This window comes from Cupressus sempervirens, chromosome 7 (genome assembly GCF_028749045.1).
Source record: "Cupressus sempervirens isolate cs-2001-9-10 chromosome 7, ASM2874904v1, whole genome shotgun sequence".
NCBI classification, from domain to species: domain Eukaryota; kingdom Viridiplantae; phylum Streptophyta; class Pinopsida; order Cupressales; family Cupressaceae; genus Cupressus; species Cupressus sempervirens.
Window position 1 is genome coordinate 698,031,989 of NC_143124.1, and position 17,583 is coordinate 698,049,571.

Here is a 17,583-nt window from a genome sequence, read left to right on the forward strand (position 1 = left end):
GTGATTGTAGAAAAACACAAGTCTATGGCTTAGCCTCTAGCTCAGCCCCATCCTCAATCTTAGCCTCATCTTCGTAGTACCCTGCTTGCCTTCTACAAAGGTGTTTGAGGTAGGTCTTGGAGGGGTGATTAACCAAAGTCTTTGCATGCGAGGTGTTGCAATGATCCACATCAATTGTATCATGCTTTATCCTCCTCTTCTACAATAGCTACAACATTAGCCTTTATGTTTGCTTGGTCGTCCTTAGGGAAGATGAGATCGGTAGACTCAGTGAGCAATTGAGGCTTTGGATCAAACTCCGCTAGAGTTATCGGAGAGGAGTTGGTGTCCAAAATGGACCAATTGTGCTCACATCCAGAAGGCTACTTGGTTGACTCGTTATATCAATGACAATTTTTGAAGGTTTGGGGTTGAGGGCCCAAACTTTTGCCACCATCTATCTGAAACAAGGAAAAGAAAAGAAAATTTTGGAGTATAGAAAAATAAATTAAAATGCATATCTTATAAGCCATAAACTTAATAAGAGATTTCTACTCGGTAGCAATTCCGTTCGAGTGTCTGTGCACATCTTGCTTGAGAAACTTACCTCTTCATTATTTTATTTATCCATCTCAATTATTGTAGTTGAGGTTGTGCCATCACTACACATCTTTTGTACCACTATACATAGGCTGCTAAGAACGTTCTCATATGCCTTGAAGTCTATACAAAAATGAAATGCTGGATTGAGGTCATAATCTATTGTATGGATATGCCTGTGAAGTTGGCTTTGCCATCTCTTATCAATTATCTCCCAAATGGGACCATAGTTATCCGCAGCTCCTGCATATATGGATCTAATGACCTCATATATATAGCTCAAAGAGGGCTTCTATTCATCAACAACACGTAGGAGAATTACGAGGGGCTCAATGACTTGCACATAACTTAAAACAAAAGCAGTTAAGTAACAAATTAAATAAAAAAAAAGCAAAATTGTTAATGAAACAAAAATAGGTATATAAATTAATAAAATAGTAAGTACTAAATGTTAAATTGTAATAAATTTACCCGTACGATTTCTTCACCTTGGGTCCAAAGACCTGGTTCATCAAAAATGCAATTTACTACATCTATCGCTGTAATGGTGGTAGGATAGGATGAGGAAGTCCACTTTTCACCAAAAAACATGCGTCTCAATTGCTGCCGTTTATTTCATCAAGGATTTTAGTGCGAGAAAATTTGAGGCAAACCTTGTGATACCAAGACGAGCCAACTCCTTTTGCCTTGTGCAATGCCTCATAATGCTAAGGTCTACATGATTTTAGATAAATTTGCAAATTTTTTTGGCGCTTTCAATGCTTGATTTCACCCATTTAAACCTTACTAATATCCGCCAACATGAAGTCATGGTCATGGGCCACACATGGAGACCAATTATTTTTCGGGTGCCTTTCCACCAAAAGTTTACTTGTAACAATTTTAAATTAATTAGAAATTTAGACTTGTTTAGTAAATTTTAAATAAATTCATATATTCCTCTCCACCAAAACTTGGCAAGTTAAAAGTTTACCTGCATCAACATAACTTGTTGCATTATGCCTCTCCACCAAAAGTTTACGTGTAGCAATTTTAAATTAATTAGAAATTTAGACGTGTTTAGAAAATCTTAAATAAATTCATATATGCCTGTCCACCAAAACTTGCGAAGTTAGTTTACCTGCATCAACATAACTTGTTGCATTATCTGTCACAACTTGCACCATATTTTCTTTCCACACCTTTTGTATGACTTCCTCAATAGACTCACATAAGTATGTGACATTTTTCACATGTGAGGCAGCATCAATAGGGTTGAAGAACACGCGGTGGATCTTGAAAATAGCAATGCTCCACGGAGTTTCCGGGACGGGGACATTTTAGGGGACGTGAACGTGTTTTCAGTACGGGTACGGGTCAAAGCCAAAATTTAGGGGACGGGTTGTTAGGGGACGGCTCTAAAATATAGGGGATTTTAAATTTTTTATATATGGAGAATTAGATTTCTTTAGAGATATATTTTTGATATGCATACCATAACAATGATAAATCATAACATTGATAAACCATTCACCATAGAATACATGGAAATTGAAAACTATTAAGATTAAAATCAGAATGAGAATATGATATGATGATATATCCGAATATCGCATACAATTAGCAAAAATGCCCAAAGGCTCCAAGCATCAATCTATCATCATCATGCATGGAATGAAAATCAAAATGACATAATGAAAGTAAATACTAAAAGTGTAAATGAGATGTCCAACTCCATAATAATCAAAAGCAATAATGTATCTGAGTATCTGAAAGGCGGAAAGCCAAATATATGGCTGTCATCTAGGAATCTAAATCTTTATCTAAATCAAGATCATCATCAATCTCATCCTCTGAATCACTGGCAGGGGTAGGCAAAGGGTCCTCATCCAATGGAACACCAAGCAGCCCTGGGGGTGTGTTATCCTCATCAATTTGCAATGCATCCTCAAGATTAACATCCCAGCATAGTGCTGGAGTCTGTCGATACTCAAGACTCTGTCGCTCCTGTAGTCGCAATACACTATGAATAGCCACAAGCTTCTCCGATCGTCTAGAGGTAAGGTTGTTCCTCTTGACCGATTGAATGAAGCTATATGTAGACCAATTCCTCTCTGCAGCAGAGGAACTCGCAACCTGTGAGAGAAGACGGGTGGCAAGGGCTTTCAGCTCAGGTGCGTCTCTACCATGCCATGTCCACCATCCAATCGGGTCCTTTTGAGCTAATGTAGCTCTATCAGTCCTCGCCTCTGGTCTACCAAATGTTGGACCACGAAGATTGGCAAAGTCAAGCCATTGCCCTCGAATTTTTGCAGCATCCTCTGCACTATACATTTTTGAAAGGGCCTTGAAGAAGCCCTCCTTCACCTATATTGAACAAACAAAAATTAAGAAGTGAGAACTTAGAGTTTATAAACTTTACAAATAAAATAAGAATTTTAAAAACGTATTATAAAATCAGAATTCTTTAATAAATTAAACTCACCTCCTCATCATTAGATGGAGGCACTCTCCTAGGCCTTGGTGCATAGGCTACCATATGAAGTGGGGTGTTTATAGTGTTCCACCTTTTCATTACAATGGGCTTAAGGTGCTCCTCATAGAACTCCAAAGTAGGTTCCTTATCTTTAACAACTTGCTTGATCTTTCCAAGCATGCTATCAAAGGTCTCATAAATCTCTCCAAGGCTAGGAGAGTCAGTATCAGCATATCTAATGACCTACACAATAGGGTCAATGAAGGAGCAAATGTATCTACAAATGAAAGAAAATTGCAAGTGAGAAACATCATATGTTAAAAAAATCAGCAAGTGCTTAAATCAGATTTAAAAAAAAATTAAATCAGCAATAATAACAATTATGATGTCCACCAATTCTTAAGTTTCTTACCTCATTGTGATCCACCAATTCTCATCCAGGATTCTTCATTTGACAAGTCTTCCATCTGGGGTGCTTGATTCATGCCATCTATTCCACTCTGCATTGACCACCATGGATTGTAAGGCCTCTTGGACCTCAAATATCCTCTCCAACAAAATGAAGTAGCTAGCACATTGAGTCTCCATAGGCTTGAGGAATTCTTTTTTGGAAAATGTCCTAAATAATGCAAGAGATGTGTGATGATTGCAAATAAACATTTGCACGTCTCTAGCCTCAAACACCATAGTCTTTATCCAATCAATTTTCCCAAAGTCCTTCAAGGTGTTATTCAATGCATGTACACAACATGGGGTCCAAAAAATGTGTGTATAGGTGCTCTCTACTATCAATCCAGCTGATTTACACACCCGGGCTGAATCAGTGACTACTTGCACAACATTTGAAGCCCCTACCTCTTCTATAGCATCCTTCAAAATTTTAAATTGGAAGGATGCATCCTTCTTTTTTCCCGAACAATCAAAGGCTCTAAGAAAATAGGTCCCTGCTGTACTAGTGACAATAAGATTGATGAGTGGCCGATGTTTGATATCGGTCCAACCATCCATGATAATAGAACATCCATCACTCATCCATGTTTGTCTCATATCCTCCATCAAAATGTTTACTTTTGAGTACTCTTTGTCAAGGATAGTGGTGCGTAATTTAGTCTCTCTTGGTGGTACAAATGAGGGACCAGCAGCATAAATATCTTTGCACATTTGTTTATAGAATGAGGAACGAGAAACATGGTATGGTATGCCATGAGCAACAAGAAATCTGCCAATGGACTCTTCAGCTCTCTCTTTTGCTTGTATGTTAAATAAATCAGCCACATTGGTATCTCTCTTAGTCTTGGCCTTTCCCTTCCCTTTACTAATAGTGCTAGTGGGAGTCAATGAGGGTGTGGGTGTGCTACTTGTAGGACCCTTGGATTTCAATAACTCCCCCTCCACATACAACCTATTGGCCTCAAGTTTTTCTTCCTCCATAATTTTTTTGCAACCTTTCACCCCTTGCCCACCTATCCATAAAAGATGGTAATACACTCTTGTGTAGCTCCCAAAATAATGCTTCTTACATATATGACACTCCCATTCCCTACTACCCCCCAAATTTTTCTTCTTATTCTTGTCTACTTTTGTGGCAAATTGTAGGAGAGGTTTCTTAGGGTTGAATGGGCCTTTGGCATATTCTTTTAGGGCTTTGGAAGGGCACTCAAATGGATTAGGCATTGCATCTTCCGTAGGGACATCTACATTAGGCTCATCAATGGCTGCCCTAGGTCTTTTTCTTGGTCTTTGTAATTGTGACACTTGAGTTTCTTGCATGGCAACTACCATGCTATCACTACTTCCCTCACTCTCATTGCTGCTCATGTTTTTGCCTTTGGATTTTACAATGATTTATAGTATAGTGCTACAAGTTATAAAATTTTTATTTATTTCAATGTTCCATTAACATGCCCTCTCTATGTCATTGAAAAAAATGAAAAATGACAACAAACAACAATGAAGTTTGAATCAAACAAAAAGAAAATAAAAAATATACCTGGAATGAAGTAGAAATGAAGACAAAACCTCCTCTTCCACTTCCAAAACACACTCCTCTTTTGTTGTTGTTGAATGTTTTCCTCTTCCTCTTCCCAACTTGCAAACAACTCCAAATGAGCAATGAACTCCAACTTTAACTATTTAAGAAGACACATTAGGGTTAACATCCATGTGGGCTTTGGGCGGACTAGAAAAGACTACATTTAAAAAATAAAAAAAAAATCTTTTTTTAAAATTTTTTAACTCACCCGCAGCCGGTTGGAAAATAGGGGACAGCGTGGGCAAAAGGGTATGGGCGAGGGACCGGAACGCCGTCCCCAGTACGGGAATTTGTACCCAAGTTTCCTATGAAATTTTTTTTGGCGTTTCGGGGATCGTCCCTTTTTCCCTCAAAAAGGGACGTTGCAGGGTACGGCCAAAATTCGTACCCACTTTCTCGTTTCGTACCTGGTACGAGTACTAGGGTATAGAGGCAGGGGACGCGTCCCCGTGGAGCATAGGAAAATAGAGAAAAATAATTATCAATTATCATGGATCAATGAACACATCATAATTTAAATTATTCAATGCATTTTGAGAAGTAGAATGATCAATCACCCCCGTAGGAAACTAATTTTTCTAGGATTGTTCCATTCCTCCCATCCATTCAACTATCTGTCATGATGTTGCAACCCTTTTGGCCTCAAGACTGTCTATGGTCCTTTAGTTTAACTTTCATATCCTCAACCATTTCTAACAATAGGGGCCCATTTAACTCAGCATTAGGTAACTTTAATCTCTGCACCACAAATGGTTACAATTTCTACTATGCCTTGCCAATAAGGAGGCCTGTCACAAATAGATTATATGATTGGATCATTAGACAAAGTAGAGTTCAACTTCGAAGTTTCAAATTCAAACTATAAATCTTAAAATTTACTTATAACTTAAAAAAATCAAATAAAAAGATTCACCTGGCTGCAATAAATGTAATGTTGCAAAAGTACCAAAACTTGCAAATTTGTCTTTTTACAACATCAAGGTTCTCCTTGTTCCAACCCATCCTCTGGAGCAAGGGTTGTGCTGTAGGAGTACTGCGTGGCACAAAAAAAACGATCCAACTTCGATCTCTATACTTTAGGGCCAAAGGTAACAGTGCCATTAGCAGGAGCAGAAGCATCAACACTAGCAAAAGCACTAGAATGAAGGGGAGGCCTTATAGAATTCTCACCAACACAGCCTGCGGATGTGGATGTGGATGAAGGGGCCCAATAGCATGTACCTCGTCCATTTGCCTCTTCCTAGTTACTTTTTCTTGTGCATGTGTTCCTAAGTGGACATAACAAAAATGTTTTGCCTCCACAGATTATTTTTTACATGCCTCAATATTGGGGCCAGGTATGGCGGCAATATGATATTTAAATCTACTGATGCCCCCAAAATTGATTTCTTTAATAACATTTTTGTTTGATTTTTTGGTCTGGCAGGAAAATCTTCGGTATATCTCCAAGCCTCATCCTTTTGAGGCATTGTGAAAATGAATGTTTTTAAAATGTGGAGGTTGCTGCAATAATAAAATTTTGTGAAGTGTTAAATACAAACTAATAGGGAAAATCAGCAAACCCTACATTTTTTAAGAAGTTGTAAATACACTTCACAATATTTTTCTAAAAAAATGTAGGGTTTGCACTTGCTGTTATTCTACTTCTCTTATTGAAGTATGCAATTTGTATTTTAATATAAAGCATTCATGATTTTGAAAGTTAAAACTAAAGTCGAAGGGGTTTAGCTTAGTTGGTTGAAACAATGAATTCTCATTGTGGAGACCCTGGTTCAAATCCCAAGAGGGACATCTTTGTGGAATTCTAAGTTGTGACTCTTGGTCTTCTATTGGTTGTATTTGTTGTGGTTGCTTGAAAAGAGCTTGAATAAGGTTGTAATTCTTATGTAGTTGCTTGAATGAGCACAAGATTTGTAAACAATTTCAATGTAAAAAAAAGAAGTTCTAAAAACATTATAACAAATAAACAAAAAATGCATTAACATGCACCAAACAACCAATAAAATCTAGAAAGTTTAACACTTACCTCTTTCAAATGAGTTGAAAAATCTTGCTGTGGTCTCCTTGATGTTCTGAATGCAACCCTGTGATCTCCCCAAATTGATTTGTTGTCTTTTTGATACTCTTCTTCCTTGCTGGTTGCAAACATATGGCCTATTGTTTTCCTTCCTCTCTCCCTCTCTCTCTCTCTCTCTCTTTCTTTCTCTCTCTCTCACTTTTCCTCTCTTCTTCTCACAACTAGCAATTAGAATACCTTTTAGGGTTAAATGGAAAAGAAATACAAAAAAATGTAGGATTTTCTTTTTGTTTTGATGTTTTAGTGGATAGCAAATTGGCTGTTCGCTGGCCTAAGTTGTCCAGTTCCGATTCAGAGGGTTTTGCAATAACTCGCTGACTCACCAAGTCATGGCAGTTATGGGCAAAATTTGCTGAGTCTTCCTTGGCTCGCCAACTCGACAAACTTGCACGACTTGTGGTGAGTTCGGATTCTTTGGTTTGGATGGATAGAACACTGATTTTACTGACTGAATCCTCAAACCAAACCGTCAAACACAAAGCTGAACCGATACCAGGATTCATCACTTTGATTTGCAGACATTGTTAAATGCAAGATGGAAAGCTCATTTTCATCCCTTTCCCAGAAAAGTAGATCAGACCAAGGCAAATAAGGAACCTTGAGGTTATTTGATTTTTGTGATTCTGGAAGCATTACCCACGAGTACCTGTAATGAGAAACATCTCAAGTAATGAGAAACATCTCAAGTCTGTATGTGATGTCTTAGGAATGAAGGAATCAGGTAGACATCTTTTTTTGAACTTGCACAGATTGCTTCAACAGTCGTTATGATTTGAAGTGATTGCACAAGTTTATCAGAAACTTCCTGTAGTTTTTTGTGGGCTTTTAAAACTTTACACAGGCATGGGCTGTTTTTCTATAATTTTGGGATTAAGTTTTATTTAAATACAGAATATATCCTAGCAGTAGCACTAATGCAGGGATCTTATGGAGGGGGCTTGGGCTCTATTTTTGTGGAGTGGGAAGAAGTCCTATGGTAATGTTTTTCAGGGAGTTGAAGGTTCATCCCATGGTATTTACCTAGAAAATAGGAGCTCCGACTCCTTAGCCCTCTCAATTTGAGCAGGTAGAAATGGGGTGGGGCTGGAAATAACCTCACCAGCTTAGGGATTTTTTGTCATATGTCAGTAATTGCTAATTGTCTTTGCACCAAAACTGAAAAATAAATTTAAAATCTTAAATTATCTTCACTCTAAAATTCATGGGACTGCCACCTTTCTTAAAATTCAGGAGCTAATTCTTTTTAGCTGAAACAAATTAAAAATTTCACGAGACCGCTCACCATTAAATATTCCGAAAAAATCTCAGCAGCCACTTGCTCTATTTTGAAGGAAGTGCCCGTCAATGGGACCCCAGCCTAAATTAACTTGCATTCATATCAATAGTGTTGGGTTGTAAACTGCTGTAATGAAGGATAAAATGTATTTTAGTTTTTCTTTTTCTTTTTCCTTTTTCTGAAGCAGCAAAGTCTGTGAACTGAGATACGATTTTTTGACACGGTATGGTTGCATGCCTAGGTGTCTGCTGTAATGAAGGATAAGATCTCCACTGCAACTGAACAGGTAAGCTAATAATAAAGCATTATGTCAAAATTGTGCATGACCAGTAAGCAGTGCTGTTAATCTAGACCTATTGCAGGCAAAAGGGTTTGGTGAAAAAACTTTCAAGGTTGGAACAGATGGGTCTAAAGAAAAGACGAAGTCTGAGACAGGCAGCAGGAGTAACCATGAAGATAGCTCAACATCAGGTACTGCACAAACTGAGGCTACGGACTCTACAAGTTCACAGGAAGCAAGTGCAACAAATGAAACACTATTTCACAAGATTGGAAAGGGTGTTTCTTTTGCTTCCTCCTCTACTGCAGCTGCATTCAAATCTTTAAGAGAAGCGAAAATTGTTGATGTAACAAAAAAGGGATACAATCTTGTAAAGGATGAGCTTACATCCACACCATCTAGGAGGCGAAAAATGGAGAATGCAGCTGCAGCATCAGCCTATAAAGAAAGGAGTAGTGCAACAAGCGTTATACCAGTAGGGGTAAAACAGACTCGCTGGGGGAAGAAGTGGGAAGAATTTAAAGAGAAGGTAAATTCTATGACATTTTGAAACTTGAACCTTGCATATTCTTATGCTGACCTCATTATTATTTTTATATCTTTTAATGGTTGAAATTGTTTTCTTTTCATTCCTATGTATATTTGCACATATCCCTTTATCTGATTCTATTTGTGGATGCAGGCACGTGGACACCCAGTGTACAAGCGGGTCAGGGGAATTGGTGAGCATCCTGCTGTTTCTAAGAGTCAAGAGGTATGCACAAATTTTGTTTCAATGCAAATCTTTTTTATATCTTTAATTCTCATAATCATGCTATTAACTGGCTGCCTCTTTATAGTTAGCAGAAGATATAAGAGAGCGGTGGGAAACAAGTGACAGTCCTGTTGTTCACAAAATTCAAGAGTAAGATGCTCTGTATTGAGGTGGAATGTTGTGTAGTTTTACGTGTCCTTTTTACTACTTACATAGTTTTTTGAAAGTACAAAGGAATAGGGCTTCCCATTATTGCAGTACACTTTTGCATTCCTTGTACATGAAGCTATGGTATGGTTTTATTTTTGCAGTTTGAATGAAACCATTTTTGGTGAATCTGCAGCAGCAATATCATACAAGGAAATACGTCGACGTGATCCGTAAGATGACTTTGCTCACTCGTATTTATACTAATATATAGTAGATACTTTGGGCTGAAAGTTTACTTTTCATACAGGTATTTTTCTTTGCCAGATTTTATAGCTGATGTGCAGGAGATGATTAAGCCCACCCTTCAAGCCTACCTTAAGGTATGATACTAGCAACTATCAATGCCTTTTGTGGAATGTTTTAAATATATATGTGAGGATGCTATTCTGGGTAATATTTATATCATGTTGGATGTGAGAGCACAGGATAGAGTTGATTGTAGCAAGCATCTGGGATAATGTGCAGGGTGATTTGGAAACTCTGAAAAAAAATTGTAGCTTTGAAGTGATTGATAGATGCAAAGCAGAGCGAAGGGCATATGAAAGCCAAGGAATCTTCTTTGACAACAAGGTATTCTAGATCTACAGATATTTTTATTTTGAATATTGTCAACACTAGGTTGCTATCTCCACCCACTCTTATTTTCTTGGAATATATCCATTATATGTGGTTTATGGTATGGTGCATCACAAAGCATAGACAGTGAATGCTCAAGGTTGATCAGAAAATTAAACACCACCTTATTTGTTTCTGTTTGTACATGAGGGTCAATATGTGGCAGTACTTTGAATTTATATTGCTATTTGACTGAGTATGTCTGTTATATAGCTTCTTGTAATTTTAAACCAGTCATCTCCAAAGGGGAAGTTGACTGTGCACTAGTAAGAGGCAATCTCTTGACACTATTTCAGTTCCAAACCCGTGTAGTAATAACTCTGGTTTTTACATTAGATGCAATTGCTGTCTACAAGACAAAGGGAAGGTGACTTTGATATTATTTTAACTTAATGCTGTGTAGTTTTGGGGATTTAGATGCTCATATAAGGGGAAGACAGGTTCAATTGAGAAAAAATAAAAGCAAGAAGAGTTCGAAGCAGAGAGGTGGTAAGCAAACCCAAATTTTTTACATGTGGATTCACTGTTTTGTGCATATAGTAAATATACCTTGCTTACCTTCAGTAGTTTTAAGCCTTTTTAAGTAAGTTGACATGATCTCCAAAAAGAGTGTTGAGTTGTCATTCTGCTTGAAGTTGCAGTCTTATGGATTATCACTGCCTTAATAAATAGATCAGTCTTAAAACCCTGGGTAATAGTTGGGGCCGGCCAAGGCAATAGAATACCATAGCCATTGAAAGTAAGGGCTGACTAGTATGGCTCTAGCTTTGGCAATTGCTGTCTTCATCCAAATGATTTTACTAATGCTTTTCAAAGCATCATTTAAAGCATGTAAACGACACAAAATCCAAAAAAATGATTTTAAGCATGCTCAATCACCAAATCAACTTAAAATTTTTGAGTTCAATCTATCACAACTTGCATAAAATTAGAAGATCCAACCTCCTTTTTAGCCTTTTTGAAAATTGCAAACTTGTAATTAACATCTTTGTGTTTCCCAGAACAAACAATAGCTTTAAGAAAGTAGAAACTAGCAGAGGATGTAACAATAATATTAACGAGTGTTCAATTTGAACTATCAGTCCACCCGTCAATGATAATGAAACAACCAATTCTAATCCATGTGCATCTCGTACCCATCAGCATGCTCACCTTTGAGTATTGCCAGTTGAGGAGGAAGGTATGTAATCTATATGTTCTCTGAAGGGGAGTGTAAGAGGGTCCAACTACCATATAGCCTCTCTCAACATACATTTGGAATAAGGAGGCCTTGCCAAATGTAATGAACAAAAACAATTTGGTCACTGAATCATTGGCTTGCTCATTGTTTTGCATATTCATCAATCTTATCATTGTATTTTGTTCCATTCTCTTTATCACCAATCTCTCCAGTTGATACATTGGAATAGTTATACTGATTGATATAACTAATTATTTGGAAATAATTATATTAGTAGGGTCAATTAATTAATTAAATAAGATATAATTATTCAATAGGTCGGGTTAGCCTAAGATTGGAAGGGATGATTTTAGATGTCTACATTTCCTTTTCAATTACAATATGAAACTACAAATGAAAGAGAGTACATTGCTGGCCCAAATCTGCATCTGTTTAGATGTCTACATTTCCCTTTTAATAACAATATGAAAATACAAAACAGGAGCGTACATTGCTGGCCCTAATCTGCATCTCTCAACATTGCATCAAAATTGGAGTCCTTGTATGAGTCTGTCAATGTGAGGGTCTACCTCATCCTACAGAATATTGACCAATCCCTCTTCAACTTGGGCAGTGTCTTTAGGATCAACGGCACACATAAAATTGGAGTTTGCTAATATTGGAGTTTGAGGATCCTATAATTGAAGATCATTATTTAGGATCACTAGCTTATTCAGTCATATAGAGTTAAGTTTCCTCTTGATGGAGTAGCTAAAGCCATGTATGGACAAATTTCTCTGTGCAGCAGAGGAACTGGCAACTTTTGAAAGGAGGCAAATGGGAAGCATCTTCAACTGTGGTGCATCCTTCTCGTGACATGTACCCCATCCGGTAGGGTTAGTTTTAGCAAATTTAGCTCTATATATCTCCACCTTTGTTATACTGAATGTTGGGCCATGAAGATTTGTGAAGGCATGCAATTGTGTGCAAAGTAATGAAGAATCCTTATTTAAATACATCTTTTGAAAGGTCTTCATTAGCTTTTCGTTTGCCTTTTTATCTTTCGAAGCACATAGTCAAATGTCTCATATGTCTCTCAAACACTAGGAGAATCGGTATCAGCACATCTAATGACATCTACAGTAGGTGAGATGAAGAGCAAATATATTTGCAAAATGCAATAAAAAATTTCAAAAGAATTAAATTAACGAGTTAGAAACTTTTAAAGATGAAACATTTAACAATAAAATTAAAATATTAAAATTAGAAACTTATAATGTAAAACAGCAATTTACTATTTTCAAAAAATCAGCAATTTAATAGTAAAATAATCAACATCTTACCTCACCATAGACCACCAATTGTCTCAGATCCTTTGTTTGATCAATCTTTCTTTAGTAGAGCTCGAATCAGGTGATATGATAATCAGTTGAAAATTGAAAGCTCCTTAAATAGAGATTACACAGGGTTTCTAAAACGGAAACAGAAGACTGAAAATAAACATTCTAAATAAGAATCAACTACTAAAAGGGAAGATCGTAACTCAATGGCCATTGAAGAAACATTACAGAAGATCGACATAGTACGCAGGCCATTTGGCCATGAATACATAGAACTAGAAGGTTTTCCCTTCACTTTAGAATGCTCTGCGACATTACCTGTTGCTAAAACCCTCCTTGGTTCCACAGAACTTTTGGATATGATCAAGATTACCACAATTTATCAACCACAATCCTTCTAACCCGGTGTTGGGCAACAAAGCCATCCCTTCCTTTTCAGAAACATTGTCTTGCAATCTTTTACAAATAGAGCCTTTCGTCTCTATTGTATATATTGATTTTACAATAACATTAGGTCATCTTCTACACTTTGAATTGACCATCAAACATAGATGCACATTCACAATAAGCATCCTCTCTAACAAGTTTACATAACTAGCATGATTGAACTCATTTAAAAATGACCCTTAAGAGAGCAAGGTGTGGAGTCTGCAAATGAACATTTGAATGTCTCTAGTCTGTCACAACTTGCATCACCCAATCTATGTTCCCCGTGTCTTTCATTGCCTTGTTCAATGCATGGACGCAAGACGGGGCTCAAAAGATGTGCAGCCACCTGCTATCATACTAGCAATTTACAAACATACTGAATCACATTGCTGTGTACGCTTTTCATCTTTCCTCACTGTTAAGCTCCGACATAGGCAGCCAGGGTTGAAAATTTCAAATGTTATTGAAGCTTAATGTTTAGGGCTTAAATTTATAATTGTCTCACATGGGCAGGTGTACTGACCCCACAAACCTCCTTCCTTGTAATTGGTAACAGAAATAGCGTCGCAGCATTGGAAATCTTGAGCACTCAGCAGCGATGCAGCAGCTAATCTTTTTCTTTTATTTCATTTACATTGCCATTGAAGGGTTTATTTACAAGGCACTAAAAAGTTACTCACACACACATATTGATGCAGTCTTTTTTGTTTGCCATGGCATATGGTTGGCTGTCCAGGCATCTCCTTAATGTTTCCAAAAATCCTGGATTTCAGGGATGTGTTTTGCAATGGTTCTGGGAATTGGATAATGAGCAGGGGTGGCAAGGGGACATTCTTCAATGTCTCACCTATCTGAAATCACTTAGGGGATGAGGGTTTGAGGGGTGTGGTGCATTTCTCATATAATTTGTTTTTCCAATTTAACACTAGCTTTCTATTAGAGGCATTCTTTGAGAGTCTAGTCTGTTCGGAATCCATGGAGTGGGAAAACAATATCAAATTTTATTGTTCAAAAACAGTGGAGGTAATGGAGAATTCCATTCTGGTCTAACGAGTTGCAGGATATGAAAGTTGAGAACTTTGTGTGGCTTACTCTTTTCATATCAATGGTGGATTAGTCATCATTTGATTAGTAACTCTACAGTGTATAGCATGGCATACAGAATGCCTGGGTATGATTGGGGCTATACATAGCTTTATCTATTTTAGAAAAATAGATGTGAAAATTTCAATATTGAAGGACCTGAACTCTTGAGGATAATTTCTTTTGAGGATGAAGTTGTAGTACCAAATATTGTGACAATAATGAGATGTTCATTTTGATTGTTGCATTTGTGTGCCGGTAGGATAGTTTACAGTTTATTTGAAATGAATTTACATGTTTTACGTGTACTATTGTATTTGTTTGTTGAAATTCATCTGTTTATTTGTGAAATAAAGTGGAATGTCTTATTAATGTGAAGGGTAAGAAATTTTGTGGAAGTTGTTGGATGTGAGTAATTCTACCCTTTTTTAGAGCCGCCATGTTAAGTGTCACAAAAGCTAGTTTCTGTAGTATATGTGATTCTAACTGATTTATCTGAATAGATTTTACACATTTCTGATGTGGAAGTCAAAGAAACCAAACTAATGGGTGATACACCAATCATCATTATTGCTGTGAGTTGAATCCTTGATGCAATTATTTGATCTCTAGTTTTGCATTTTTCCAAGTCATTTGCTCAAATTCTGAAACATTTATTTTGATTTTTGGTAATTTGAAGCAGTTTATTCACTTATTTTATTTTATACTTTAGTTCCAGACACAGCAAACTTTTTGCGTGAGAGACAGAAGTGGTAAAATCACAGAGGGGGGAAAGGTAAAACATGGGACACCATCTAGAAATTTCTATTGATATTATCACATCAACAACTAAAGCAACATTCTGGTGGATACATCTGTAATAAATTTAAAGGTTTCTTAATTTGACAATTTGACCATGACAGGACGATATTCACACCATATATTATGCATGGGCAATGCAACAGATGGATTCTGGAGAAATAGCAGAAGGTGAAATATATCCTACGTGGAGGTTGAGGGAGATGCAACAATTGGGAATTCAATCCCTTATTTAATTTTGTCTTTTATTTCAGGAAAGAAAAACTTTATACACTTCCAAGAGAGTATTTCTTGGGAGTATGATTTATTCGAATTATATGTACTTTATGATTTTGGTAGTATATGGTTATAGCAGAGAGCTGTTATGATTCATATTCTGGTTTTTAAAATTTTGAAATTAAAAGGCGTTATAGGTCTTAAATCTCTTGTAGCCATATTCTTGGCGGGAAAGTTGTAGATGAGATTGCATTTATGTTGTTACAAATGCTGATAAGGAAATGCCATCACCATTATTTTTTGATTTTACATCTGTTTTTGGGTGCTACATTCAAATATCAGCTGTATCACCAAATGCCCAACTCGAGATTTGGTGCACAAAATCTTTTTGCGATAACTCAAAGATTAGACAGGTTTAAATTAAATTGGAATATTATTTGTTTAAACAGAGCAATCGCAAGAGATTGCCTCTTAAAATACTTGTCTGGCAAGGGGATTTTAGATGGTGGACCTTTGTTTGAAGATGTTTTCCTTGATTATTATTAGGTTTAGTTAATTTAATATTAATGTGTGTAATAAACTGTAAGGGGAGTAACCATTTTTTTCAACATGAATCTCTAGCAAGTGCTTAATATGATTCCAAATAAGGTGTTGTGAATGTGGCCTAAGCTGTGTCTTGAAGAAGGGATGTGTAAGAACAGCCATTAGCAGAGGTTGAATTGCACGGTGCAGAAATTTCACGTGAATGCTCCCAATAGTAGCACAATGTGATGGTGGTTTTTTTTCAATTTATACTTGTTCACTTTGTATGCATGTTGCTGACAATAGTTGTATACAAAATCTGATCGAATAACAAAGGCCATTAGCGTCAATAAAGGATCTCTTAAGCAGGTATGAATATGGTGGCTGTGACTTTTCTCATTTTGGAAAGGGTACATTATCAAAGTTGATAAAAACCTAGAGCCTTCACCGGAAATTTGTGTGGTTATAAAACATTGCCATCTATGCAATCATTTTAAGTTGACAATTCTTGTGGTGGATAACACTCGTCTTCTTTTCTCATTGCTAAACCAGAATGTCACATTTTGCATTTTTCGTTTTTGGTTTGTTGGTACTTATTACAATGAGAATGTCACATTTTGCATTTTTCGTTTTTGGTTTGTTGGTACTTATTAATCTTCATTTATTGGCGTACCCAATCAATATATGTATTAAATTCCAGTATGCACATTAATATACCTTTTGCATTTAAGGATCAAGATATTTAAGTGGGAATGTATTACAAATGTTGAAAGTGAGTATACTGATGTGCATAACCAAATGTCTGGACATGACCAGCAAACTTGATTGAGAGTGTAAGACACAACAATGGTACTGCTGCTACTGGGCTAGCAAACATAGTTACTGAGAGGGCATTTTCCAGCGAACCTATGGGAGCATTTATTAATGATGAGCTTATTAACTGGTAGCTGACATCAAGCACTAGTCAGGATGATCTGTTTAAAATACTTGTACGTGATTTTAGGGGAAAAAAACCCATTAGGAAACACACAGTTTCTTAGAGGGCACTTTCCAGTGAACATGCGGGAGCATGTATTAATGATGAGCTTATTGACTGGTAGATGTGTTCAAGCATTAGTAAGGATCACCTGTTTAAAATACTTGTATGTGATTTTAGGGAAAACAAACTCATTAGGAATCACACGACTTAGCAACTAAGTAAACAAATGCCTACTTTACTAATAACGAGGTGTCTGGCATGTCAAAAGAAAGGAAATCTTATTGTAATTAGCAACAACTCTGCTGTTTGGTGATTTAAATATGAGGGTTACGAGTGGAAACGTTATTATTTTATGAGGTTTTGAGGGCCCCTTGAAGGGAAACAAAATGATATAATTATTACGGCAGGAAAATTGTGGATGGTCTTATGCATTTGCAGGTGCAGTCAATGTACTGGAAAAGTTTTGGAATACATAAAGCTCTTGGATCAGGGAGACCTAATTTTTGAACCCCAATAACAAGTGTCTTGAAAGGAGACTCGGCCAGACACACACTACAGCAAATATATTACGTAAACTTCTTTCGCATAAAATGAACGGAGCATCATGAATGAGTAGGAACCAATATGTGAATAAGAGCGGCCTGTGGAAGAAATGCATTTGTATTGGTGATGCAAATATGATATAATATGTGAAGTTTTTAACTTTTTAATATCGGAAAAAAGGGAGTAAGCATAGATGTAGCATGTGAGTTGGTACGAGGGATCCTTAATCTCACTAG

The 17,583-nt window shown here is 36.8% G+C and overlaps 2 protein-coding genes across 2 annotated transcripts in view; one reads left to right on the top strand and one right to left on the bottom strand.

The window, feature by feature from the left end:
• The window catches only part of TIM44-2 (translocase inner membrane subunit 44-2), a 39,166-nt gene extending 23,554 nt beyond the window's left edge, over positions 1-15,612 (top strand). Inside the window, exons 5-14 of the mRNA XM_089792565.1 lie at positions 8,661-8,705; positions 8,782-9,228; positions 9,382-9,453; positions 9,539-9,603; positions 9,765-9,833; positions 9,911-9,983; positions 10,129-10,233; positions 14,793-14,864; positions 15,002-15,064; positions 15,192-15,612. Coding sequence (XP_089648691.1) covers positions 8,661-8,705; positions 8,782-9,228; positions 9,382-9,453; positions 9,539-9,603; positions 9,765-9,833; positions 9,911-9,983; positions 10,129-10,233; positions 14,793-14,864; positions 15,002-15,064; positions 15,192-15,323 — 1,143 coding nt within the window. The 3' untranslated portion in view covers positions 15,324-15,612. The remainder of the gene's footprint in view (positions 1-8,660; positions 8,706-8,781; positions 9,229-9,381; positions 9,454-9,538; positions 9,604-9,764; positions 9,834-9,910; positions 9,984-10,128; positions 10,234-14,792; positions 14,865-15,001; positions 15,065-15,191) is intronic.
• On the bottom strand, positions 2,362-3,214 carry LOC149549128 (uncharacterized). The gene is made up of 2 exons (XM_089793669.1): positions 3,044-3,214; positions 2,362-2,925 (listed from the first exon to the last, which is right to left on the bottom strand). The coding sequence occupies exons 1-2, from the start codon at positions 3,212-3,214 to the stop codon at positions 2,362-2,364; spliced, it is 735 nt and encodes a 244-aa protein (XP_089649795.1).
• Positions 15,613-17,583: the final 1,971 nt, after the last annotated feature.

What these genes read in the sequence shown, in the direction of transcription:
- LOC149549128 (XM_089793669.1), bottom strand. Translation starts at nt 3,214, where the DNA reads ATGCTTGGAAAGATCAAGCAAGTTGTTAAAGATAAGGAACCTACTTTG. An exon ending in CTCCATCTAATGATGAGGAG is followed by an intron (nt 2,926 to 3,043) that starts GTGAGTTTAATT and finishes TGTTCAATATAG; the next exon opens with GTGAAGGAGGGCTTCTTCAA.